Genomic DNA, 25,525 nt, shown 5'->3' on the forward strand with positions numbered 1-25,525 from the left:
GGGCGAAAGAGGTCCGACCTCGGCTGACCGACAACATGCATGCAACATGCATCCAAACACCTCCATGCCATCTATTCTTCGCCATACCGCCACCATAGAACATCCCCACAATGAACGACCCTCACAAAACACCAGAAAAAGTATGGACCCCTCAAAATCCAGACCAGATGCCCATCTCCTCCTACCGCCGCCACATCAACCAAAAGTTCAACGCCAACCTCAAAACATCCGTCGAACTCCAACAATGGAGCGTCCAGCATCCGCAGGAATTCTGGATCGACCTCTACGGCTGGCTAGGCCTGAAACCGGACTTACCAGAGGGCATGAAAAAGGCCTACGATGACACGGTGCCGATGTCGAGGAACCCGGATTTTTTCCCTGGACTGAACGACTTTAATTACGCTGAGAATGCTCTTTTTTCGAACCCGGATCCGGACGCTGTTGCGCTCGTTGGGATCACAGAGGGCATGGATCTGGATAAGGAGGATGGAGAGCTCTTGACCTGGCATCAGTTCCGGGAGAAGGTACGGCTCCTGTCGTCTGCGCTGCGGCGATCTGGGATTAAGAAGGGGGATCGCGTCGCTGCGCTTGTTGCTACTGGGGTGTGGGCTATGGTTATCTATCATGCCACTGCTACGATTGGAGCGATCTTCACGTCCATATCGCCGGACCTGGGCGTGGAGGGGTGCGTGTCAAGGCTGCAGCAGGTCACGCCGAGTATTCTGTTCGCGGACAGCGATACGGTATACAAGGGCAAGACGGTGAGTACTGTGGGGAAGGTGAAGGAGATCTTGTCGAGGCTCAGTCCGAAGCCCGAGACGTATGTTTGTCCTGTTGTGTCGGAGCAGGAGGCCTTTCCTACGGTCCAAGACTTTCTGCAAAAGGCCAACCCAGATGATCCGTTGAGGTTTGAAAAGGTGCCGTTCAACCACCCGCTGGTCATTTGCTACTCGAGCGGGACGACTGGCGCGCCGAAGTGCATCGTCCATCACCACGGCATCATCATCCAGCTCAAGAAAATCGCCGTCGTGCACAACTCCACCACACCCAAAGATGTCATCCTGCAGTACTCCTCCACCTCTTGGGTCGTCTTCAACGTGATGTGCGGCTACTTCGCCTGCGGCGCGAAAACGATCGTCTACAACGGCTCACCCATGTATCCGGACACTAAGCTGCTTCTACGGATGATCCAGAAATACCGCGTGACGTACTTTGGCACGAGTCCGCGGTATCTGCTGGAAGTGGAGATGAGCAAGGCGGTGCCGAAGGATGAGTTTGACCTCAACAGCTTACGGATTGTGTACACCACTGGCGCGACGCTGTCGGCGGAGCAGTATAAGTGGTTTTACAGGTCTATGCCGCAGCATATCCATCTTTGCAATACGGCTGGTGGAACTGATACCTGTACTTCTTTGATCGCTGCGGACTCGACGGCGCCCATACATGCAGGCGAGATGCAACTGTTCGGTCTCGGCATGGACGTCGATATCGCAGACCCGAACACTGGTGACAGCATACTAGGTAGTGGTGAAGCCGGCGAGATGATCGTGCGGAAGCCATTCCCGAGCATGCCCTGCTTCTTCTGGGGCGATGAAGGGAACAAGCGGTATCTGGAGAGCTACTTTGAGCGATTCGACAACATCGATGTGTGGGCGCAGCATGATTGGCTGAGTCGAAACCCGAAGACTGGAGGTTTGATCATGCACGGAAGAAGTGATGGCGTATTGAGTAAGATCTCCCTAGACTCGTGGACTGAGAATGCCTTGCTAACATCCAACAAGACCCATCAGGCATTCGTTTTGGATCCGGCGAAATCTACGCTATTGTCGAAGCCGCTCCCTTCAACACGCAAATCTCCAACTCCCTCTGCGTCGGCCGCCGACGACCCCAAGACACCGACGAGCAGGTCTTCCTCTTCCTCGTCATGATACCCGGCCGCAGCCTCACACCAGACTTACGGAACAAGATCAAAGCTGCCATCAGAGGCGCATTGAGCTCGAGACACGTGCCAAAATTCGTACTAGAAGTGCCGGACATTCCTACGACGATTAATGGGAAGAAAGTCGAGACGCCGGTGAAGCAGTTGATGGGTGGGAAGGAGGTGAAGGCGAGCGCGACGGTGTTGAATCCGGAGGCGTTGGAGTATTTCAGGCGCTTTAGGGAGGTGGAGAGTGAGCCGAGGGAGGCGAGGCTGTAGAGTGTAAGTATAATGGTCGCCTGAAGGATACATGTAGACGTATAGACCGAGGTGGTGTTGGAGGATTGAGTCATCTTGTCGTCCGTTGGACGCCTGAGACGGCTGGATGATATGACTGTATATACAAAGACCCTACATATATACAAAATTGAGCCCCGACATTCGATAGGTCTTGTTGGTTAATAGCAAGAAGGATATTGGAGGAGCTCGAGACATGAAGATGGAGACCAAAAGAGTGCCGCTAGTAAGCCAAAAACTTCTGGGATTGAATGCTTGAACATCACGTCTCGCGTCCATCGAACGCTCATCCGCTCCTTTGGGCTCGAGCATGCCCCTGTTGTCGCCGACACGAATACTAAGAGCCGCTGCACAGAACGCCTCCGGTATCAAATGGTCCGAGACTCTTGCGCTCCCACGCTCAGCCTTCCCAGCGCGACCAACCGCGGAACAGCTCGAGCAGTACCGAAAACGATGCGCCGATGATCTATATGCCTGGCAACGAGCCAAGAGGCCGGCTCATGTGGACAGAGGACAGTCTAACAAGGTGAACAACGAGTTCATCCTCCACGATGGCCCGCCTTACGCCAACGGGCCGGTGCATGTTGGGCATGCGCTGAACAAGGTCCTCAAAGACCTGGTTCTGAGATGGCAGCTGGCGAAAGGCAAGCGGGTACACTACCGGCCTGGCTGGGATTGCCATGGCCTACCGATTGAGCTCAAGGCTCTGCAAGCGCAGAAGACGCAGACAGAGCAAGCGAGTGTGCTGAAAGATGCGCCGAAGCAGGAGGAGGCAGCCGTAGCTACTGGCGCCGACATGAGTGCATCAGGCATCAGGAGCGTGGCCAGGAAGCTAGCGAGCGAGACGATTGAGAAGCAAAGGGCCAGCTTTCGAGGATGGGGTGTGATGGGCGAGTGGGATACACCATACAAGACCATGGACCTGGACTTTGAGGTCGAGCAGTTGAACGTCTTCAAAGAGATGGTCCGCAGAGGTAGGAGATATGTCACGCTCAAGACCCAGCGAAGATGCTAAGTCAAAGGTAGGTCTTGTCTCTCGCGATCACAGACCGGTCTACTGGTCACCTTCATCACGCACTGCGCTTGCTGAAGCCGAGCTGGAGTATGATGACAACCACAAGTGCACCGCAGCTTTTGTCAAAATGCCATTTACAAGCTTTCCTACGGTACTAGAGCAGCATCCCGAGCTAGAACAGAAAGACCGCGATGACTTTACCCTCAGTGCTTTGATCTGGACCACCACGCCATGGACATTGCCTGCGAACCAGGCTATTGCCGTCAATGCAGAGCTGCTTTACTCCGTCGTCGCCTTCTTTCTTCCCGGTGAAAAGGAGAATACGCATGATTTGCTTCTCATAGCGCAAGATCGGGTCGAACACGTATTAACATTCCTGCCCGAGGGCACTACTGCTAAGGTGGTGGTTGGAAACCTACTAGGCAAGGAGCTTCACGACGCGAGAGCATCTCTGTACAATCCTTTCCAACGCACCGAGTCGGAAATTCTCGAAGCAAGCTTCGTGACGTCCAGCTCCGGCACCGGAATTGTCCACATGGCGCCTGGTCATGGCATGGAAGACTACCAAGCTTGGCAAAAGGAGTACGATGGAGGCGTTCTGGCACCGGTGGACGATGATGGCAACTTCACTGGAGAAGCCTTCCGTGGCAGTGATCTGCTGAACGGCTTGGACGTGCAGACGGACGGCGTGAAGGCTGTTATTGATATCCTCAGCAACCCGAAGGACCACTTACAGAAAGATTCCTGGTGGCACCATGCTCATCAGGGCTCGCTTGTTCTCGCGACACATGAGTTCGTGCACAAAAACCCGATCGACTGGCGGACGAAGCAGCCTGTAATCGTAAGAGCGACTGCTCAATGGTTCGCGGACGTCTCGGCCATCAAGCACCGCGCCATGCTCGCCTTGGAAGACGTCTCATTTATTCCTGAAAGCGGCAAGACGAGGCTGAAGAGCTTTGTGGAAGGGAGAAGTCAGTGGTGTATCTCGCGGCAACGAGCCTGGGGCGTGCCGATCCCGGCGCTTTACCATCGGGACACTGGGGAGGTGTGCATCAGTGACGAGAGTATCGAGCATATCGTTGAGACTATGAAGCAGAAAGGCACGGATGCTTGGTTCTCTGACCCACTTGACGACCTTGCCTGGCTTCACTCATCTCTGACCGGAGGTCCTTGGGTCAGAGGCAAAGACACCATGGATGTGTGGTTCGACTCAGGCACTACTTGGACAACGCTCAACGGCCTGGCAAGAGAAGGAATGCCGATCAGCGATGTCTACCTCGAAGGCACCGACCAGCACCGTGGCTGGTTCCAGAGCAGTTTGCTCACCCATGTTGCCACTCGGGACGCCAAAGATGGTGACCTCTCGACCGCGCCTTTCTCCACCCTTATCACCCATGGGTTCGCCCTTGACGCGGATGGCAGGAAGATGAGCAAGAGTCTCGGCAATGTTATCTCTCCTGACCAGATACTCGACGGCTCACTTCTGCCTCCCATCAAGCCGCGGAAGCAACGAGGTAAAGGCAAAATTGCCGATACTGCGCCTGCGAATGACCAGACGCCGAAGTACGATGCCATGGGACCAGATGCGCTACGCCTCTGGGTTGCAGGCAGCGACTACACGAGAGATGTTAGCATCTCCGCACCAGTGCTCCAGAGCGTACAACAGGCTTTACAGAAGTATAGAGTCACCTTCAAGTTCCTGTTGGGTGTATTGGCGGACTATGACTCGCATACCTCCACACTAGATAAGCATACCAGCACCCTCACCTTCGCAGACCGAGCAGTTCTCCACCAACTTGCCAAGACTGAACGCGAGGTTTGGCAGGCGAACGACAAGTACAAGTTTTACAAAGCAGTGAACGACATCAATGTCTTCATCAGCGCAGACCTATCAGCGTTCTACTTCGAAGTCATCAAGGACGCCATGTACGCCGGTTCGAGAGAAGTGCGGTCGCGGACGCAAGCGGTGCTCAAAACCATCTTCGATGGGTTGCTGAGAATGCTTGGACCTATCACACCGCACCTGGTCGAAGAAGTATGGGAGCATCGCCCGGCAGGAATGCAGGATCACTTGCATCCGCTGAGACGAGTATGGACGAGTGTAGAGCCCGCGGCTCCAGACGATGCTGAGAATGTGGAGAAAGGATTGGATATATTCAAATCTCTAAGTATGGCCGTCAAGCTTGTGCAGGAAGATGCAAGGCAGGCCGGCAACCTGCGCAGCGGCCTTGCGTGCAGAGTTGACGTGCATCTACCTGCGACTACGTACTCCGCGGCTCGGAACCACATTGGACAGTGGGAGCGCAACGGTGAGCTGGCGGATCTTCTGGTGGTCAGCCAGGCGTCTCTACACGCGGGTGCACAGTATCCTGCTGATCCCGAGAAATCGTGGAAGGATGAGCAGGAGTTCCGCATCACTGGACAGGAAGAGCTCGGGAAGGTGGTCGTGATGCCGCCAGATCATCACAAGTGTGTTCGTTGCTGGAAGTACACCGCCGCAGACGCTGATCAGCCATGTGGGAGGTGTCGGGATGTCTTGGAGGAGCAAGGCCGTTCGACTCCTTGATTGCACTTATAGTCGAGGCTGTGGCCGCCATTTAGCATATGGGTGGTCGGGCGTCGAAGGTACCAGATGGTCCACATCGAGTGTGTTGACGAGACCCGGATGAACTTCAGACAAATTCTTTACACCAATCAGCTTCATCACGCTCTCCATCTCATCCTTTAGGACTACATTAAAGATGTTAGCGTCTTCCTCACTCACTCAAACAGTCGATCAACTCACTTTCAACAAGATGCTCCGCCCCCTCCGTCCCATAATTCAACGAGTACAAAAACGTTCTCCCAATGCCCACCGCCTTGGCTCCCAAACACATCGCCTTAACAATATCCCCGCCTCTCCTGATCCCGCCATCAACAAACACTTCCATCCGCTCAAACACATCAGGACAGCACTTATGCATCTCCAGCAACAGCAAAATCGCCGGCGGCGCATAGTCCAAGTTCCTTCCACCATGGTTGCTCAGAATAATCCCCTCGACACCATACTGCATCGCCATCTTCGCATCCTCAGCGTTCGTGATCCCTTTCAGCACGATCGGCAGATCAGTCAAAGTACGAATCCACTTGATATCCTCCCACGTCAGGCTCTGATCGATATAACTCCCCATCATTCGCGTCAGCCCGCCACCCTTCTTGTCCGTCTCCGCGCGCTGGCCAGTGACGGGGTTTATCACGATTTCGTCCACGGCGAGACGTTCGTCGGATTCGCGCTTGCCGCGACCGGCGGCGTCGACCGTGAGGAAGATGGCGCGGATTTGGGGGTTGGCGGATACTTGTTTGATCAGAGACGCGGACTTTTGGCGGTCTTTGTTCATGTAGAGTTGGAAGAGGAAGGGGTGGTTGGGGGCTTCGGAGAGGATGTCGGGGAGGGGGTGGGAGGCGGAGGTTGAGAGCTGGTGGGACTGCTTTAGCAAGTTGCGTTTCAAGGTTGGTATGTTCATACTTACAATCTCGAGGATGCCGGTCGACTTCGCCGCTCTCGCCAATGCTTTCTCGCCGTCTGGGTGGATCATTTTGGCTAAACCCGTGGGACAAATGAAGAGCGGCACGGCGAGCGGTATACCCAGCATAGTCGTCGAGGTGTCAATGTTCGTCACATCCTTCATCACCCGCGGCCGGAACCAGATTCGTTTATACATTTCCTGATTCATATCTCGAGACCAGCAATCCGTCGCGGCAGTAGAGTAGAAGGCGAAAGTCTTCTTCGACGCATGCTTCTGCGCGGCCTCTTCGAAATCGTAACTACGATGTATCAGCACTCACGGCCTGTGCTAGAGGAGTGGATAACGCACGCATTGATAATACTACTCAACGGCGTCTTCTCGCCCTCCTCGACCTTCAGGGCCGCATTCTCCGCCACCACCGGTGCCCAAGACGAATCGATCGTTGAGCGGTCGAGATTGCCTTTGAAACATTCGAGCGGTAGATTGTCCTTCACCACGGAAGGGCTGTGGTATTCCGAATAGCCTTTCGTTGCATCGTGGCCGCCGTATTTCAAAAGAACTAGATCTTTGGGTCAGTGATCAATTGTGGTGGTTATTGGTGATGGAGAGGTACAGTTTGCGCCGCCCGGATGCTCGGGGGCGAAGGCGGTCACGTCCCATACTGCGTCTTCGATTACGATCCAGCAGTCTTGAGTGTGGTTGTGCTTTTTGATTTCTTGTGTTGATATGAGTTTTTGGAATTCCATATTGATGTTCTGACGCCGACACGGCCAGGGTAAACACAACGAAACGACGCCGACGAATGAAAAGCAGTGTATCACCAAAGCTCAGAGGAAGACGCGGGTTGAGAAAAAGTGAATGATTGATGTCGTGAAAGTGGAAGTCATTGACCGAATATCGCCGAAGTCGGAGCTACTGTATGCGGCCAGTTTGTCGATCTTAATGCCTTCCTATTCCGTCCAGACATAGATGATTGACATGAGTCGTCCCATCATCAGCTCTTCGCAGCACCACCACGTTCGATCTTCCTCCTCTTCGCCCTCAGCTTCTCCGCCTCCTCGTCCTTCCGCGCATTCGAGTATACCATCTTCTCGTACACCTTCCTCTTCCGTCTCGGCATCATCATCTTCTGCCGCTCAACCTGTTCCTGCTGTTCGCGCTCTTCTCGTGCCCGCTTCGCCTGTGCGACCTCCCGCTCCCTCTTGCGCTTCTCCTTCTCGGTAGTGCCAGCCTGTACTGGCGCCTTACCCAGCGCCTCAGCCTCGAGTTCCGCCTGCGCTTGCCGAGCGGCAGAATCGCCTACGTCTTCGGCTTCGTCGCCGGAGATGCCGCCCCATTCGTCGTCTTCGTCTGCATCGGCGCCACCGCTGACTTCTACCTCACCTTCGGACTCGTCCTCAGAACCTGCCAGGTTGACATCCATACCGCCATCTTCTTCCTTGTCCAGCTCCTCTTCCATCTCTCTCGCCTCGCCATCGCCACGTACACCCTCAACTTCCTCTCCTCCACTGCCCTCATCCACTATATCCTCCTCGTCCTCCATCTCCGCTTCAGCGGCGGTCTCCTGCGCCGCAAGTGAGAGAGTAGGATCGTAGTCGCCCTTCTTCGGCTTGACCCACGGACTCAGATGAGGTGGCAAGGTGGCACCAGGCGCATAGAGATCCGGCCGTTGCAGCTGCCCGGCGTTGATAGAGTCCCAAACCCACTGCGGCTGGACATAGATCCTGCCGGGCACACGCTCGTTAGCCCTCTTCGTCACTACACCGTCCACCTCGTCCACGTCCATGTCAGTCTCGCCGTCGGTAAGTGGCGGAGATGGTAAGGGCAGATCAGGCCGGTCGACTATCTGATGCGTGATGCGCTTGTCGTCCTCGGCGCAGTACGCTCCCGGCTCCCCTAAGCTGCTGTCCCAGCCCACACGCTTGCAGCCGAAGGCTTTCAGGATGAACTCCAGTGAATGCCGAGGTGTTTCTCTCGACAGGAACACCGTGAAGGTTTCGAAAAGCTTGCCGGCCGTCGCCGAGTCAGCGGTTGCTGACGGCTGTAATAGCGTGTCCGCCTTCTCATCGATTGAGGCGAACTGATCCAGAGCACTTGCTTGGTTCGCTTCTATGTCCTCGACATCAGCCTCCGCCTGTTCTTCCTCATCGCGCTGCGGCTCTGCTGGTAATGATAGCAGTCGGTCTGCCTCAGCCTGAGCCTTCTCGTTCGTCTCTGCGTCCACCTCATTATCAGCCGGCTGTTGTTCTTCGCCGTTCTGCGCCTCAAGCTGGAAAGCACCAAGCTCAGCTCCCTGCTCCTCTGATTTCAGATCGAATGTAGGCGGGTAGACCAGACCAATGCTCGTGTATAGTCTAAAGTTCACAAACCCTAGCAGCGTGGTGTAGAACTCCACAAAGGTCGCCATAATCCTGTAGTCCACATCCGCGCCGGTTCTTTGCACGAATCGGTACGGCACAAGCCATAATATATCCTGGCCTTGAATGGTCGCCTGGTAGTAGATACCCTTGATTGACAGAAAGCTCTTTCGAAGGCTGTGCGTGCGGATGAGGTAGTGCTCGAACTCCAGCGTGAGTCTCTGACACTTAGCAATTATATTTGCCGGGACCTCAGCAGTCGAAGGAAGGTTGGCGAACAGAAAGAGCATGGATAGAGCGTCGTCGAGATCTCTCAAGGCGTCCACGAATGTTGGGTACCTCTCCTTGATGATGTGATCCAGTCGCATGCGCGGCTTGAGGTTCCGTTCCAATCTGGAGGCATCGCTGACTTCGTTACGACCCAATGCCTTAGAAATCTTCTTCGCAAGCGCCTTTTGGTCGCGGAACTTGTTGAGGAGCGGTTCGTGGAGGAGGTACTGGATGTCTTTGGCGTAGTAGAAGGTCGTGCTGGGCGTTGAAGATTTCGACACTCGCTTCTTCGATCGAGGTTCGCGTGGGTAGATGCCCTTGAAAATGCATAGTCGTCTGAAGTCGGCGAGGGAGATCTGCAGTTTGCGCACCGCCTGAGAGCGGGTGAGGTAGTTCTTCGTCGCCCCCGACGTGCCTCTCTTCTTTTCTCGGCCCATTGTGGTGAGCTTTGTTGGTTGTAAAGAGAAGTTGCAAGAGTCGCAGAGGCCTAGATTTTCAGATGATCGCCAAGATTTCGCTCAGGCGTGCCAGTCCCAAATAGGAAGCTTCACCGCGGGAGTGAGTTGACACACTACACGAAGCAGAGTTGAAGGCGAGACGACAAAGGCAGACACATGATGCGGGCAAAGGACACAAGGCCATGGAAGCGATCACAAAGGTCTACAATGACCACCCGAAGACAGTCCTCTACACCTCGGCCGCTGCTCTGCGCATCCTCCTTGCGGTGACCTTCCCAGGACTTCACGAACTTCTAGCTGGACGAGTAGAGATCTCGACGCCAGTAAACAGCTTCAAGAGATGTACGTGATATGCACAGTATTCTAGCATGAACACAGTATGGTCAAGCATGGGCAGTAGCTGAGCGGGTGCAGTGCAGGAAGGCTTGTTCCTCTACGAACGAGGACTCGATCCGTACGATGGCGGCATCTTCCACCAGGTTAGCAAGACCATGAAGCTGCTTGAGTGAAAAGTACTGAACATGCTGTAGGCGCCGCTCTTGCTCTCGTTCTTCTCTTTCCTACCCAGTCCAAGTACCTTGATCGGCAGCCTGGCCAGCATCCTGGTCTACACGGCCCTTGATGTCCTCTCCGCAGACACACTGTACCACATCGCTGCATCTGGCGCGGCACCTGTTTCTCTGGTATACAAGTCGCCGAGAGCGGAACGGACATGGAAGCCAGTATCTGTGGCGGCTGTGTAGGTGGATCCCTCAACCGAGATGGGAGTCTCAAGCTAACGACCGTAGCTACCTCTTCAACCCATTGACCCTTTTGACTTGCCTTGGCCGACCAACCACGGTCTTCACGACCTTCTTCGTTCTGCTCAGCGTCAAACACGCATGCGAGGCACGGACGCCCACGTCAGCCTTCGCACTGGCAGTCGCTAGCTACTTGAGCCTGCATCCGGCTTTCTTGCTGCCACCGATCGGCCTACTGTGCTACGGCCGCCTCTGCCAGCAAGAAGCGACGTCCACAGAGTCCACCAACGACCAGAAGGCGAATGCAAAGGCCACCCTGGACCAGCGAACCCTGCCCTCCGCCCTCCCCTTCGCAGTCCAACTTACCCTCGTCTTCTTCGCGACCCTCACCCTCCTCCTCGGTCTCTCCGCCCTCCTCCTCCCTTCCCTCCAATTTATCCCCTCCGTCTACCTCACGCCCCTCCAGCTCCCGGACCTCACACCCAACCCAGGCCTCTGGTGGTACTTCTTCATCGAAATGTTCGACGCATTCCGCTCGTTCTTCCTCGGCGTCTTCTGGCTACATATGCTGTCCTACAGTGTGCCCTTGGCGCTGCGACTACGCAAGCAGCCGTTGGCAGCGGTAGTGTTGATGATGGGAGCGATTGCGGTGTTTGAGCCATACGCTAATGTCGGGGCTGTGGGCGCTTGGTTGAGTTCTGTTTGTCTGCTTGGGCATGTCTTTGAGTGTACGTTCTGACATCTCCGATACGCTTCGATGCCGCTGACAACTGATTTGCAGTGTCCTCGACCCACCGCTACACTTTCCCAGCAATCGCAGCCCTACTCTACTGCATGCTGCTCGGTCCAGCGTTCCACCATCTCTGGATCTACGCCGGCTCAGGTAACGCCAACTTCTTCTACGCCATTACGCTGGTCTGGAACTTGGCTTTACTCATCATATTGACGGATACGCTGTACGCCGTGCTGAGGGATGAGTGGGAGGCTGAGAGGCCTGAGGGGGTAGGAAAGGAGATCAAGCAGATATAGATCTTTTCGAACAATAGCAGTACCAAAAAGCATTGTCACAAGGAAAGTTGCACCTCTGCAGATCTACAGATCTGGTAAATTGAGCTGCTTCAGCCACGGAGAGGCCACGAGAAGAGCGCAACATCATCTCACGCAGACGATCCACGATCGCTCATTGGCTGGAAACAGCCGCCGCTAGCTAATGTCATTTCGTCCTGAGTTCGAAGTCGCCGTCGTTCCTTCTACAAACCCTATCGCTCTTCGAGAAGCGGCATCAATCGACAAGACGCCCTCACCCACCTCCTCTCGAAGTCCAAAACTTGTCCCGGACGTTGTTGCCTCTTCTCCAAAATCGAGAATCGTCAAGATTCGGCTCATAATCGAGCACTTCGCGTCTCGGAGGAGGCACCTCAGCCAGGTCGCTGGTCTTGGCGGGCTTTGGAGCCAGGTTCTTCGGCCTGGACGCTGTGGGCCGCTTCTCCTTCTAAGTTTTTGGGCGGGGAGCGCGAGGTCGGGGTTTTGCCGGGATCAGTGAAGGGTGAGAGATGGGGTTAGCAATGGCTAGTTCGGGGTCAGTGAACATTCACTAGCGCGAGATGCTTTGGAGCCAATGAGTGGAGAGGTGTTCACGAGGTCGAAGATCGGAGGACTTCTCCCACCTGCAGGCCGGTATGACCTGGTGTCACTGTGGTATCACATTGGTATGACCGGGTACACGAACATAAGGTAGTGTGATCTTGTTGGTAGCCAATCATTCTTCGTCTGACCAATCGTATCTACATTATGACCTAGTCCCTCATCCATCTGGACCACGGCATCCCCTGATGGCCCAGCCTTAGAATCTACCACAGCTTATCCAACCGCTTCATAAACTTGCCCACCCCGGCTTCTACCTGCGTCACCCTCCCCTCCAACCTATTCCTAGTTTCACTGCTCTGCTGCCTCTGCGGCCCCGCAGGCTTCCCATGCGCCAGCGCCTCCTGCTCCGTAGGGCGATACACTTGCCCGTGAATACCGTACGTCCCGGGTCCAGCGCTACTGTCCGCGGGTTGTTGTTGGGAGTAGGAGTAGCTGCTGTAGCCGAACTGTTGCTGCTGGCCGGGCTGATATTGCTGCGGACCAGAAGAGTAAGCAGGCGGCGCGGAGGGAGTGGGTGGGCCGTTGTGTTGCTGGTAGCCGGGTGTGCCTGGGAGACCAGGGGAGGCGAGAGCGGAGGGACCGAATGAGGGAGTTGACGAGGGATAGCTGGCGTACTGTGTTTGTCCAGGTAGGCCACCATATGAGGACTGCCGGTTAAAGCTCGTCTGAGTGGGTGGTGGTGACGTTGCTTGTGGGAGGCCGTTACCTGGTGGAGGAGCGAAGGATGGGTTGTACGGCTGTGGCGAAGGACCACTACCTGGCGGCGGAGGCGGAGGCGGCAAAGACCCAATGCCAGATGCGGTGCGTTGAGGTGGCGTACCTTGGGAGGGTGGGCCTGGGAAGCTCATACTTGAGTGACGGGCTGGCTGGCCAGGAGGACCAGAGAAGAACGACTGCTGAGGCGTTGGTTGACCTGAGCTCTGGAAGGTGTTAGGGACATTCGCATACTGCTGCTGTGGATAAGAGCTGTATTGGCCAGGATTTGTCAAGCCGTTGCCGGCGTCTGAATCTAGAGGTGGAGGCGTCTTCTCGCGGTAAGCGATGGGCTCCGGTGCGGCTGGCGCGGCAGGGTTATATGCCATCGGAGTAGGCTGAGCTGGTGTAGAGGACGTCTGCAGACCTAAAGGAGGGCCAGGTATTGAATGAGATGAAGTCGTACTCTCAGCTCGCGGAGGGAACTGGGCACCGATCGCCGTCTTCTCCAATTGCTGCACGACAGGACTCATGGAATCTCTGTGCTCCGCAGGTGTCTGCAGCTTTGCGGGAGCATCTTTGATCTCCAACTTCTCGGCTGGGACGACGCTCTTCAAGTGGCCTAAGAACGTCGACGCATCCTTCTCGGTCCATAAATACAGATCTAGCATATTTATCTTGTACAGATACTTCTGCTGGTTCCTCTCGTTGTAGCTGGGCAGGTGCCATTGGTCGTGACCTTGTATACTCCCCCCATCGATCGTCACTGAAAACAGTGTTGGCTGCTTGTACGAGTATGTCACTCGTGACAGATGATCGAAAGAACCAGAGAACGCATCTTGATCCGCGGTACCGGCGTGGTTCGCTATCTCGATTTTCGTCCTGTTCTCCGAAGCGTTGTGATAGAGGTAAAGATAGGAGCCTCTGCTGAAGCGGTGATGTTGTGGTTTCAACGAGGGAGCTGAGAAGTAGTAATGTGCATCGGTGAAGCTATCCGTTCCGTCAGCATGCTCTCGTTGTTCTAATGAGTCTGTCCCCAACCTACAGCGTGACCAGGTGAGTATCGCCCGGTCCAGCAGGCATCTTGTTCTTCCCGGCAGAGGTTGTCCTTCAGTATATGCCCTTTTGATTATCCTATGCCCTCAACGGTGCCTGTCTATCAGCATACAACAGATCGATCACGTTGATGTAGATCCGGGTGAACTCGACCAGGGCTTCCAAATACTGCGAGGTCAGGAACTGGGCGACCCAGACGGTGACCACGAGGGCGAGCGACTTATAGGCCAACTCGAATAGCAGCGCATAGAGCATCTGCTGCAGCTATTTCTGGTCGCCATCCTGCTGCCACGCGCTGGTGGTGCAGCTCAAGCTCCACCGGGCAATCTTGGATGGCGGTTAACAGCGCACGTGACTAAATTCACCTTCCAATCAGAAGAGGCAATTGGGGCAGTTTGGGAGAGGAAGGTGCGGCGAGAAAGACACTTCCGAGACGTGCATCGAGGATGGCCCTTCGATTGACAACGAGACGGACAGGAATACTGACCGCAATCCCCCGGTCATTGGATTCATATTGAGCACCCGGACTGATCTCATTACGGTCAACAATACGCTCCAACTAGAGTGTATCTCTACCAACCACCCGGCCTCCGGGCCACTCCACCAACATGTCCCTCGTCAACCTCTCCCACGTCTGCTCGCACCTCCAGAACGCCTCGCTCGCACGACTCGGCCTCACATCAATACCGTACTCGAAACTGCATCTCTCACTCTCGCTGCTCCTCCACAAGCAGGGCTTCCTCTCCCAGGTCAAACTCGGCGGGCCTTCACCACCCGCGTCATGCTTTCCTCCAGGCATGAGGGATAGCAACAACATATCATCGCATCCACATCAACATGGAGACGGGAGCATGCACAGCCCGGAGAGCGCATTGCAGAGAGTCGTCGATGGACCGGGACCGGTGACAGCGGCGATACTACGAGAGGAGGGATTTAATGATGAAGCCATCACATTCGCAATGGAGGAGCGATTAAAAAGCGCAGCCCAACTTGAACATGAAGGATGGAGTAATGTAGCCGCCAACTTCCTCATGCGCCACGGAAACAAGCGTTTGGAGCAGTTACAAGATGAAGGCATGGACGAGATGTCAATCTCCTTCCTCCAAAACCACGCCACCCTTCTCAACAGTGCACAAGAGGAAGTGCAGAGATGGTACCCCGACAACTACGATTACGAATATCAAAGTGACAACCCCAACGCGGATGAGCGGAATAGAGCAGGCGCCCGGCGTGACCACCGAAATCAGCAAGCAATGAAGCTGCGCGAGCGCATCCTCCGAGAAGGCTTCTCAGCCCCTACGCTTCGCTACTTCGCTGGACCCCAGAACAGCCTGCGCACGACCCGCGACCTCGCCCGAGACGGCCTCACAATCAACCCCATGGGTGTTCCTATACCAAACCAACCTTTCAACCCACCTCCACCACCTACGCAACAAGATCCCTGGGATCTGGAGAGCGAAGGCGTAGTTACGCAAGCAAATCGCGCGTCACGAAGATTATGGCTGGGACTAAAGTACTGGGACAACATGCCAGTCCTACGGAAAGCGACGATGCTGTCGAAGCCTACGAAGCGAATATGGCTGAACGCGAGAGATTTGGGAGGATTGACGAGGGGTCACGCGGCGGCGAAGGGGGAGATCAAGCCGTTGACGCAGGTGGGGGAGTGTATGGCTGTGAGTACGGACTTGGGGGTGATGGAGGTGAGGGAGTGCGCGGAGAGGAGGGTTGGGGGGATGGTGTTGTGTCGGGTGTGGTGAGTAGGATCTTGCCGGGTTGGTCAGAAGGACACGATCGCGCCGCTCAACGACTTGACTGCCACGGACGTCCGACGATCACGCACCTTTGCCGCCATGCGAAGCTGTCATGCAACACGCATGCGATCTCACTAGTGAGGATCTCGCCGCGCTCGATGGAGCAGACGTCGTTCGTATGGGGGGACGAGAAGTCGCCTACTGCTAATTTGATGGCATAGCGCTATGTATCAAAACTGTACAGCATCTACGACCAATCTCTTTCTCCACATTACGAGCAAGAGTCGATCTATTCCATTGACTTTCCAAGTCGACCACGTGACCAGAAATTAAGCTCGAACATCCCCGCAGTCGATAAGCCACTAGCGCCTTCCCAATGTTGACAAGAGTAAACACGCTCTTTCCTTCCCAGAAACACCAGAACTTCGTCCTTTCTCTGTCATGCAAACGACGACAGTACTTTAGCAGACATGGTAGCCACACGACGAATGGTCCAAAAGGACCCCGAAGACGACGAGCTGGCCTCGGATCACGAGACGATGCTCAAGAAGAAGCCGGTTCGGAAGGCGACTGCTGCGAAGGCCGCTACGAAGACTGCTGCGAAACCGGAGACTTTAAGCAATGGAAGAGCTGCAAAGGGGAGGCAACTGGAGGTTGAGGTGGATGCGGAGGAGCAGCCTGCGAAGGGCGGGAAAAGGGGACCTGGTCGGCCGAAGAAGGATGCAGCGACTGCGAAGGAGGACGTTGAGGACGCGAAGCCGGCCAAGGCGACAAAGGCGGGTTCTGTGAGGGGCAGGAAGGCCGCTGCACCGCTTGAAGAGGAGACAGTAGAGGAGGAAGTCGAGCAGCCGAGAGCGACAAGAGCTACGAAGGCCAGCACGCTGCGCGGGAAAAGAGCTGCACCTGCGATGAATGAAGTAAAGTCTGCAGTGGAAGAACCGAAACCCGCGAATTCCACCAAGGCCGGCTCCGTGAGAGGCAAGAGAGGAGCCGAACCTGTCGAGAAAGCACCTGTTCTACCAGCACCTGCACCGAAGGCGACCCGTGGCACTCGAGCGACAGCAGCCAAGGCACAACCGTTGAGTCCTAAGAAGATCACGCAAGTGTCTAAGCCTGCTACGCGTACGACTAGAAACGGAAAGCGAGTGGTCACGGCTGCACCGGCGAAAGCTCCTGTGCAGACCAATGCAACTACAAGGAAAAGGACAGTCTCAGACGAGAACGCTGAACTCCCAGACTTGGAAGCGGCTTTCGACGAGGACGATGATGTTGCGGTGCTCGCAAGTACTCCAGCGAAAACCAAGCCCACGCCAGCGCAGACGAGGAAGCAGCAGTCTGCAAAGGAGGAGAGCGAGGCATCTCTGAGCTCCAGGCCAACTACTCCAAATGACTCCACGCTGCGAAGCTTCGACCAGGAAGGTCCGGAGAAGGACGAAGAGATGAACGACACTGCATCTGTTTCCGCTCAAGACGAAGCCGAAAACACCGATGAAGGAGCCTCTGAGGACGAGCTGTGTGGGCCTAAGACGCCCTTGAAGCGAGGAAGCGCAGATGCAGAAGCCCGCTACCTCTCCTCAGTTCAACGCACCATCCGCAAGTACGAAGAGGAGCAACGCCTGCAAACTCCCGCTCGCCGCTATGCTGTGCTTGGATCCCAGAAAGGTACGCCACAGACTCAGAAGCCATACTGCAAGCCGGTTCCTCCATCCTCTGAGGTTAGGCCCATGACTGTCGCGAGAGGTGGCAGCAGGGCGATGGTATTCCGCGACCTGCGTGAGGGCGCTCCAGCGTTTCCGATGCAAGAAGAGTCTATCGCGGAGGAGGAAGACGAGCCATCTTTTGTTGTCGACGAGAATATTATTCCCATGGACGAGCCAGAAGACGAGCACGAGGTCGAGCCATCGGTGCCGTCCACCCCAGCGACTGCTTCTGACGCACCGTTGCAACTCCAGTCGCCACCTGAGTCGATCACGGACGCTGAAGAAAATGATGAGCCTGGCCAGATGATCACTTCGCATGGCATTGAAGAAGAGGGTTTCATCGCCCCTGCTCAGATCGAGCAAGATCCTGATGAAACTATGCTTGTGGATGATGCTAGCCTTCAGGAAGAAGATGAGGCTGAAGAAGATATCGAAGACGAGGAAGGATCTAACTCCATTACACCTAGCGACTCGTTCGAGACGGAAGATACGGTTATCATCAACCGATCAGCACTTGGACTTGGACTGGATGACCACGAGATGTCGGACGATGCTGCCAACGAGACGGAAGATGGGAACGAGTCACTCAGTGATCATGAGGCACCAGCACCGGCGTCCGCCATCAAAGCGGTTGACTGGCAAAACCCTTCTAAGCAGGATACTGCCATTACTGTCAATTTCGATGATCTGTTCAGCGGTGCTCGCAACGCAGCGTCTGCAACTTCAAACGAGGAACAGGCATACGAGGGTGCACCACCGTCGCAAGCCGATGATGAGGACAATACCGCTGGTCGAAAAGCCATGGAGATCGACGTCGATGCTTCGATGCCCGCTGAGCTAGATGTAGCCACCCAAGAGCGTGAGTCCCGGCGCCAGACCATGAACTTGAGCGACTACATTGATATGGCTGCGCTCACTGAGCCGACGGAAGCTTTGAACTTGGCAGATTTGGCACAACTAGAGCAAGAAGCCGAAGAGCATGCCGGTGCAGAGGCTACTCCCAGCTCACCGGCCGAAACGCAGGCAGCAGAAGATGAAATGGAGGAGGCTGGTCTTGAAGAAACCACCGCAGCTGCTGCTATACCTGGGGATGAAGATGATAGCGCGAACTCGTCGACAGACGATACAGACATGTTTGACCTCGATCTTGCTCAAACGCAGACGAGACCACGACCCGAAGAAGAGCCACCTGCAGAGGAAGCGATTGCTGATGAAGAATTGCCGCACTACGCCCTGCCAACCTTTGCGTTCGACGCAAGGCGCAAGTCTTTGCCTGCGATCAGCCATCAGACACCTTTCAAAGCCGGCAGTCGACCAAACACCTCAGATGGCGCCAGCATGCCAAGGGTCGTCAACCCATTCTCGGATCACTGGTGGTCTAGATCTCGCGCTGGTTCTACGGCTACCACACCAGTCAAGAGCAGGCCAAGCATGAGTCGTGCTCCGTCAACTGCAATCCCTACGGTACAATCACCAGCTAAGACGCCGGTGGCTAAGCCTAAGGAGCGCTTTCCTCGACTTGCGCCGAGGCAGGACTACGAAGAGCATGCGGAGACGTCGGTGGCCACGCCGAAGGAGCGGTTTCCTCGCCGTGCACCGAGGCAGGACTATGAGGATCATGCTCAGACCGTGGCTGCACCTGCGAGATTCCGTGACCCGACGGAAAAGCCTGCGAAGAGGCGCGAGACGTTCCACAGGGCGACTTCGGGACGAGTGACTACGTTTAATCCGAAGCCGAATGTGCTCGAGGAGCCGAAGGCTGCGGATGTTGTTGCCACACCGAAGGCTGCTCCACGGCAGTACGACGGTAGTCATGCGCAAACGGTCGCTGCACCAGCGCGGTTTCAAACGCCTGCAGAGAAGCCTGCGAAGCGCCGAGAGACCTTCCATCGGGCGACTTCTGGGCGCGTGACTGCTTTGAATCCCAAGCCCTCGGTCATTGAGACTTCGAAAGCTGAAGAAGCGCCGGAGAAGGCTGAGGTTGATTCTGTCATTCCAGAGGTGGAGTCCACACCAGTTGCAACACCAGTCGCCGCGCCAGGTGAGCGGTATCCACGTATGAATCTACGCAATGGCTACGCAGACCAAGCGAAGACCCTGGCAGGACCTGTTCGCTTCCGGACGCCGACGAAGACATCACCTCGCAAGCGTCCAGCTACCGCACAGAAGTCTGACTCCCTACGGAAAGCTGCACTGAAAGGCAGCACTCCTCGAGCTTCACACACTCCCATCAAGACACCGCTGAAAGCACCGGCCACGACACCAGCACAAGAGCCAATGACTCCTCACCCAGCAGAACCACTCCGCAGTGTCGTCGCTCTCGTCGAAGTCTTCACACTTGAAGGCGCATCTGCCTCAGCACCCTTCGTTGCGCTCCTGCACCGCCTTGGAGCAAAAACAACTAAAGCATGGAGCGAGCGGGTCACCCACGTTATCTTCAAAGACGGCTCGCCGACTACCCTCCAGCGAGTCCGCCTCAACAACAAGACAGCCGAGGAGAAAGGTTCTGGTCCGATCGTTCACTGCGTCAACAGCCGCTGGGTCAGCGACTGCGACAACGAAGGTGCTCGCATGGACGAGTCGGACGAAGCGTACGCCGTCGATGTCGCTGAGATCCCACGAGGCGGCCGACGCAGACGCAAGAGCATGGAGCCGTCTGCGCTGCTGAACATCGGTGGCAACATCGTCCGCGACCGGAAGAGCAGTTCTGGCCGCGCCAGCTCATTTGGCCGCTCCTCCCTCAAACTCGTTGCTGAATCGCCCGGAAAGAGGGCCGAAGAAGCTGAAGAAGACTTCACGCCAATCAAGGATGTCTCGGTAATGGACAAGGAGAACAGCGGCGAAGAGGGAAGTTCGCCGGTGACGCCGGCGTATCTGAAGGGACCGGGTATGATTGTGCAGCAGACCGCGCCTATGAATCGCGTTCGGAAGCTTGATCTGCCGGGCAAGGATAAGACGAAAACTCGGAGGTTGACGTTCTGGAATGGGGGGAAGTAGATTGTGTTTCGCTCGAGATGGGATGGCGTTGAAGGGTACCCTGGGGGGCATGGTACAGATTGGATCGTAGGAGTGTTTGAGGGATATCTAGGATTGATCGATTTCGTATCTTCTACTTCAAAAACTTCGAGGCATTCGTTTTTGACTCTTCTAACCCGTGAGGTAAGCTCACATGGCTTTCTGGAAGCTGAATCTCCACTCAAATCATGTTTTATTCTGGTGACGGGTTCAGGACTGCCATGAAAGGGCAACAAGGAAAACACGAGAAAAGTCGAGATCGATCAAACATGCTATGCTTGTAGTGCTATCAAGTGCAGGACAGTCGCTGAAGAAGCCTCCGGGACGTTGAATCGTCTTATCAATCCATCCTCGCAGAGGCCACAGGCTTCGTTGTTGCAAGCTTGACCAAATGCTGGTTGATGTCTCCTGTGGACGAGGGTGAAAGCCGTTCTTGCCGTCTGATCTTGCAGCATCTGCCTGAGCGCACATCACGTAAGATATCGGGAATGCAGTGACGTCGATGAATCTCGGGCCATCTCAGGCTCTGTTGGGTCTGCCGCCAGCGTGCTTCGTATATCTGATCGATGTCCAGTCCAGAAATGGACCAAATTGTTCAAGTTGGCCCTTCCTTCGACCCTGCGACTCGGCCCCACCAAGTTCCAGGCTGGCCGAGAAAGTTGGAAAGACTGCTGCGTTCCGTAGTTCCACAGACTGCGTTGGTCTGGTTTCATTCTGACACACGCCCATCCATACATAAACCCATGCCGTCAAACAGCAGCAGTAACCCACGCCTTCATCGCCGCCACCGCATCCGCCTCGTGTGCCCTCAAGATTTCCGTCGCCTTCACCTTATTAACGTCCAGCTGCTCGACCAACAACGCCACATCCCCCTGGTCCACTTTGATCAAAGGTTTCTTGACCTCTTCTTCCTTCTTCTTCTGCTCCTGCGCCTTCTTCTGCGTCGATGCTCCCGCACCTGACGAGGTCTCCAGCAGCTTCATCGCGTCAGTCAGAGCTTTGACGTCGACTTCTTTCTTGGCTGTAGTAGGAGCTTCGACGTCTTCGCCGCGGGCATCGAGGGAGTCCATGGCTTTGGCGGCAGCGCGGTCGTCGGCGGTGGCAGGGATGGACTCCGGAGGGTCGGCGCCCTCGACGACATCTGGTGGTTGTGGTTCTGCCATGTTGAGTGTACAGTGGTTTGTTTGGCTGCGGTTGGGGGGCGGGAGGAAGGATGAGGTCTGGTATATCGATGTCTTGGCGTGGGATCTGTAGGGCTGGTGTCTAAATTCTGCTTGAACGAGTCATTCGTTCGAGACCACTGTACCTTGCATGTGGTTTCATAGACTGAGACTCGATGCGGTCGGGATGTGATTGTAAGATCTGGATTATCTAGTATAGGATCTTGGCCCAGAATCTCTTATTCTCTTCATTCACGTTTACCTGATCCAGACACTTGAGACCATGAACGGACAGCAACACCAACTCGACGGCATGTCGAACGGAGGCAAGCACACCAGCTGGGAGCCATCATCCTGGCGGTCGAAACCAATCAAACAACCCGTCCACTACGAAGATCAAGCCGCAGTCGGCAAGTCTGTAGGAAAACTACAACACTTACCACCCATCGTCACGCCCACGGAAATCTGGAGGCTGAGGCGGTCACTGGAAGATGTCGCACTGGGAAAAGCCTTCTTACTCCAGGGTGGCGACTGCGCGGAGCTATTCGATTACTGCAACGATGAAGCCATTGATGCTAAAATCAAGCTGCTGCTCCAGATGTCCCTCGTCCTCATCTGGGGTGGCAACAAGCCCGTGGTGCGCATAGCGCGGATGGCAGGACAGTATGCGAAACCCCGAAGCTCGCCCATGGAGATGGTGGATGGCAAGGAGATTCCGAGCTTTCGTGGCGATATCCTGAATGGGTATGATGTTGAGCATAGGGCTATTGATCCCGATAGGCTGGTGCAAGCGTACTTTCACTCAGCGGCGACGTTGAACTATGTTCGAGCGCAGTTGAGCTCAGGAATCGCCGATCTCCACAAGCCATTGGATTGGGGATTGGGCCATGTACAGGATCCTGAGATGCAGAAGAAATACACAACCATTGTTGAGAGCATCAGCGAGTCTCTTCGCTTCATGCGGACGATTGGCGCAGACACAGCCGGACAGCTCCAAACTGTCGACCTCTACACCAGCCATGAGGGGCTACTACTGGCATACGAAGAATCTCTAACACGCAAACTAAAACACCCATCAAACCGCAACGTCCCTCCCAAAATGAAGCCCGCAAAACCCCCCAAAGTCTCCCCCCTCACCGGCGGTGCCCTCACCAATCCCTCCATCCAAGAACCAGAAACCACAGGATACTACAACACCAGCGCCCACTTCCTCTGGGTCGGCGACCGCACCCGCCAACCCGACCACGCTCACATCGAATACTTCCGCGGCATCGAGAACCCCATCGGCATCAAAGTCGGTCCCACGACCACCACAGAAGACCTCACTCAACTCCTCGACATCGTGAACCCGGGCAAAGAAACAGGAAAAGTCACCCTCATAACCCGCTACGGCGAGGCCAAAGTCTCCGAGCTCCTGCCAAAACACATCAACGCAGTGCGCGAGACCGGGCACGTAGTAGTCTGGCAGTGCGACCCGATGCACGGAAACACACGGTCCACGACTACCGGCGTAAAGACGCGGTCGTTCGCGGCGATTTTCTCGGAGCTTTCAGCCGCGTTGAGGATTCATCAAGAGTGCGGATCGTTTCTAGGTGGGGTGCATTTGGAATTGACGGGTGACGCGGTTACGGAGTGTACGGGTGGGAGCCAGGGGTTGCAAGATGAGGATCTGGGGGAGCGGTATGAGACGTTTTGTGATCCGCGGTTGAACGAGAAGCAGGCGCTGGAGTTGGCGTTTTTGGTTGCTGGGAGTCAGCGGGGGAGTAATAATGTTTGAGGTGTTTGGGGGGTGGGGAAAGCGATTCGAGCGTCAATCTTGGGGTTGATATATCGTCAGCTACGAGAAAGGCAAACCAGCTGCCTCTGCAATCATCTCGTATGCCTCAATGACCTTCTCATCGTGGTAGCGCCGCCCAACCAGCTGCAGTGATATAGGCGCATCAGTATAGGACTTCGGTTCGTCTAGTCTAAGTCAGCAATCGACCTCAATGTGAGACGAAGATTCTTACAAAGCTCATGATTGTACTTATCCTTCTCGTTTCTCGGGTGATAGTCTGAGTCCACTTTATCAACCTCACTGCACTGCAACCCCGTTGGAAACACCAGACAAGGATAATCAACCAGGTTCCACTGCGCTGTGTAGCCCCAGTACCGCGCTGTCTCGAGCAGCGGAGCACATGAGGGGCCGACCTGAAAAGCGGAGCCGTGGTCAGCAAATGTCCCACGCATCTAAGAACGGATGGACGGCTGCGCGAGAGCACACTCACAGGACACAAAACAACATCCACCAGCTTCTCCTCACTCTCCTCAGATAGCGGGCCGGCAAACGTGCTGGAATCCTTCTCATCCGGTCCAGGCAACCCAGTGCCCACGCTATTCCAATGACGGGCGAAAGCAGCCTTATACGCTTCCCGCTCAATGGTCAGGTCCCAAACCTCCGGCACAGTAAGCTCCTTTACAAACGGGTTCTTCTTGATTATGAAGTCGCTCATCGGCCGCCACGGCTCGCCTGAAGCGGCAATGGCTTCCTTCTCTTCCGAGGCGCCGTCGCCGAAGTAGAGGGAGGCGATGATGCGCCATGCTTCGTCCGGTTTGTATGGCGGGAAGTCAACAACTTCAATGTCCGGGTGAGTTTTGAGCTTCTCGACGAGCGTGTTGATGCCGCGTAGGATTGGAGGGTGGGGTTTGACGATGCCGTCGTCACTGAGAACACCAACGCGGAGCTTTCGCTTGCCATCTTTATGGCGGAGTTGAGACTCTGTCTTCCAGGGCATCGGAACGAGCGAAGGATCGATCTTCGATGGCTCCTGGTCCAGGACGGTTTTCATGAAGATCTGAATGCCTTCGAGGCTCGTACTTAGAGGCCCAATGACCGGAATGACTTGCTCCTCACCCATCATCGTAGCCATCCAACCCGCAAAGGGTAACCGGAAAGACGTAGGCCGTAGTCCGAAGAGGCCATTGTTAGCGGCTGGACTTCTGATCGAGCCGCCTATATCACTGCCTATACCTAAACAACTGCCTCGCAGGCCAAGTAGAGCTCCCTCGCCGCCACTGCTACCGCCAGATGTCAACTTAGTGTTGTAGGGATTGACCGTAACACCGTAGATGTTATTCGATGTCTCCAGATGCATGAGCGTCTGCGGCTGCGTGGTACGCACGTAGAAGACACATCCAGCTTTCCAGAGGAATTTCAGAATGACGGCGTCGTCTGGTGCAATGCGGCCAACCCAAGATACGAAGCCAGCGTTGAGGTCGAGACCTTTCATGCCTATATGCTCCTTTACGCTGATCAGGAGGCCATGCAGTGGGCCGACGGGCGTCTTGTGCTCGGAGAAGTAGTCATCGAGATACTTGGCCCGCTCCAGAGCACGTTCGGGGAGGAGTTCAGTACAGCAGTTCACAAGTTTGCTTGCCAGGCCGGCACGTTGGAGGAAGGCTTTCGTTACTTGGGTAGCCGTCAGTCTGCCGGAAGCCAACTGAGGGAGAAGTTGTTCGGCTGTCAACTCTGTGATTGCGATAGTCTCCTCTGGCAGGAGCTTCTTTGGTATCTGTGTAACGTTCAATGGCAGATCATCGGGTACGTCGGGCACAGCTGGCTCAACCGCTGCTATGGTACGCGCTCGGTGGTCTTGCATCCCCTGAGCTATGGTTTGCCAGTCTTTGGATGCCATGATTGCGCTCCTCCGGTACACTCAAGAGCAACAGTAGCACAAATCTTCTTTAGGTTGGCTTCGACGGTGCCAAAGGCGGAAATGGATACGAAAAGGACGAGACTGTTCGTCAACTTACCGACGACCTACCATTACTAGACAGACACGGCATCCAGGCCGCTACTGCGATAGGCATACTCCTCACTGATAGCGCGCCTTGGAGCTCTTCACAGCTATCTCGCCCGCCATGGAGCTTCGAATAGAATTATTCGGCTCATGAGAGCCACGA

The 25,525-nt window shown here is 55.4% G+C and overlaps 13 protein-coding genes across 13 annotated transcripts; 7 read left to right on the plus strand and 6 right to left on the minus strand.

Annotated features, from left to right (window-relative positions):
* Window positions 1-110: 110 nt before the first annotated feature.
* Window positions 111-2,197, plus strand: LTR77_003472 (uncharacterized protein; the record flags this gene model as incomplete). The annotated part of the gene is made up of 2 exons (XM_064800729.1): window positions 111-1,728; window positions 1,782-2,197. 2 exons carry the CDS (start codon window positions 111-113, stop codon window positions 2,195-2,197), a joined length of 2,034 nt encoding a protein of 677 aa, XP_064660680.1.
* A 328-nt stretch (window positions 2,198-2,525) lies between these two features.
* On the plus strand, window positions 2,526-5,796 carry ISM1 (isoleucine-tRNA ligase; the record flags this gene model as incomplete). The annotated part of the gene is made up of 2 exons (XM_064800730.1): window positions 2,526-3,189; window positions 3,242-5,796. The coding sequence occupies 2 exons, from the start codon at window positions 2,526-2,528 to the stop codon at window positions 5,794-5,796; spliced, it is 3,219 nt and encodes a 1,072-aa protein (XP_064660681.1).
* A 6-nt stretch (window positions 5,797-5,802) lies between these two features.
* Window positions 5,803-7,482, minus strand: LTR77_003474 (uncharacterized protein; the record flags this gene model as incomplete). The annotated part of the gene is made up of 5 exons (XM_064800731.1): window positions 5,803-5,960; window positions 6,016-6,685; window positions 6,740-7,034; window positions 7,085-7,295; window positions 7,350-7,482. The coding sequence occupies 5 exons, from the start codon at window positions 7,480-7,482 to the stop codon at window positions 5,803-5,805; spliced, it is 1,467 nt and encodes a 488-aa protein (XP_064660682.1).
* A 248-nt stretch (window positions 7,483-7,730) lies between these two features.
* Window positions 7,731-9,800, minus strand: NOP7 (mRNA-binding ribosome synthesis protein nop7; the record flags this gene model as incomplete). Its single annotated transcript, XM_064800732.1, has 1 exon — window positions 7,731-9,800. The coding sequence occupies one exon, from the start codon at window positions 9,798-9,800 to the stop codon at window positions 7,731-7,733; it is 2,070 nt and encodes a 689-aa protein (XP_064660683.1).
* Window positions 9,801-10,003: 203 nt separating this feature from the next.
* Window positions 10,004-10,330, plus strand: LTR77_003476 (uncharacterized protein; the record flags this gene model as incomplete). Its single annotated transcript, XM_064800733.1, has 2 exons — window positions 10,004-10,163; window positions 10,236-10,330. 2 exons carry the CDS (start codon window positions 10,004-10,006, stop codon window positions 10,328-10,330), a joined length of 255 nt encoding a protein of 84 aa, XP_064660684.1.
* A 748-nt stretch (window positions 10,331-11,078) lies between these two features.
* On the plus strand, window positions 11,079-11,590 carry LTR77_003477 (uncharacterized protein; the record flags this gene model as incomplete). The annotated part of the gene is made up of 2 exons (XM_064800734.1): window positions 11,079-11,289; window positions 11,343-11,590. The coding sequence occupies 2 exons, from the start codon at window positions 11,079-11,081 to the stop codon at window positions 11,588-11,590; spliced, it is 459 nt and encodes a 152-aa protein (XP_064660685.1).
* Window positions 11,591-12,411: 821 nt separating this feature from the next.
* LTR77_003478 (uncharacterized protein) lies at window positions 12,412-13,984 on the minus strand (the record flags this gene model as incomplete). The annotated part of the gene is made up of 2 exons (XM_064800735.1): window positions 12,412-13,891; window positions 13,947-13,984. 2 exons carry the CDS (start codon window positions 13,982-13,984, stop codon window positions 12,412-12,414), a joined length of 1,518 nt encoding a protein of 505 aa, XP_064660686.1.
* A 51-nt stretch (window positions 13,985-14,035) lies between these two features.
* LTR77_003479 (uncharacterized protein) lies at window positions 14,036-14,212 on the minus strand (the record flags this gene model as incomplete). The annotated part of the gene is made up of 1 exon (XM_064800736.1): window positions 14,036-14,212. The coding sequence occupies one exon, from the start codon at window positions 14,210-14,212 to the stop codon at window positions 14,036-14,038; it is 177 nt and encodes a 58-aa protein (XP_064660687.1).
* A 353-nt stretch (window positions 14,213-14,565) lies between these two features.
* LTR77_003480 (uncharacterized protein) lies at window positions 14,566-15,714 on the plus strand (the record flags this gene model as incomplete). Its single annotated transcript, XM_064800737.1, has 1 exon — window positions 14,566-15,714. The coding sequence occupies one exon, from the start codon at window positions 14,566-14,568 to the stop codon at window positions 15,712-15,714; it is 1,149 nt and encodes a 382-aa protein (XP_064660688.1).
* A 464-nt stretch (window positions 15,715-16,178) lies between these two features.
* Window positions 16,179-20,405, plus strand: LTR77_003481 (uncharacterized protein; the record flags this gene model as incomplete). Its single annotated transcript, XM_064800738.1, has 1 exon — window positions 16,179-20,405. The coding sequence occupies one exon, from the start codon at window positions 16,179-16,181 to the stop codon at window positions 20,403-20,405; it is 4,227 nt and encodes a 1,408-aa protein (XP_064660689.1).
* Window positions 20,406-21,172: 767 nt separating this feature from the next.
* LTR77_003482 (uncharacterized protein) lies at window positions 21,173-21,586 on the minus strand (the record flags this gene model as incomplete). Its single annotated transcript, XM_064800739.1, has 1 exon — window positions 21,173-21,586. One exon carries the CDS (start codon window positions 21,584-21,586, stop codon window positions 21,173-21,175), a length of 414 nt encoding a protein of 137 aa, XP_064660690.1.
* A 280-nt stretch (window positions 21,587-21,866) lies between these two features.
* ARO8_1 (Aromatic/aminoadipate aminotransferase 1) lies at window positions 21,867-23,360 on the plus strand (the record flags this gene model as incomplete). The annotated part of the gene is given in 2 exon segments (XM_064800740.1): window positions 21,867-22,327; window positions 22,346-23,360. The coding sequence occupies 2 exon segments, from the start codon at window positions 21,867-21,869 to the stop codon at window positions 23,358-23,360; spliced, it is 1,476 nt and encodes a 491-aa protein (XP_064660691.1).
* A 60-nt stretch (window positions 23,361-23,420) lies between these two features.
* On the minus strand, window positions 23,421-25,257 carry LTR77_003484 (uncharacterized protein; the record flags this gene model as incomplete). The annotated part of the gene is made up of 3 exons (XM_064800741.1): window positions 23,421-23,545; window positions 23,593-23,773; window positions 23,851-25,257. 3 exons carry the CDS (start codon window positions 25,255-25,257, stop codon window positions 23,421-23,423), a joined length of 1,713 nt encoding a protein of 570 aa, XP_064660692.1.
* Between the last annotated feature and the right edge of the window lie 268 nt (window positions 25,258-25,525).

This window comes from Saxophila tyrrhenica (genome assembly GCF_035928015.1).
Source record: "Saxophila tyrrhenica strain CCFEE 5935 chromosome Unknown scaffold_5, whole genome shotgun sequence".
NCBI lineage: Eukaryota > Fungi > Ascomycota > Dothideomycetes > Mycosphaerellales > Extremaceae > Saxophila > Saxophila tyrrhenica.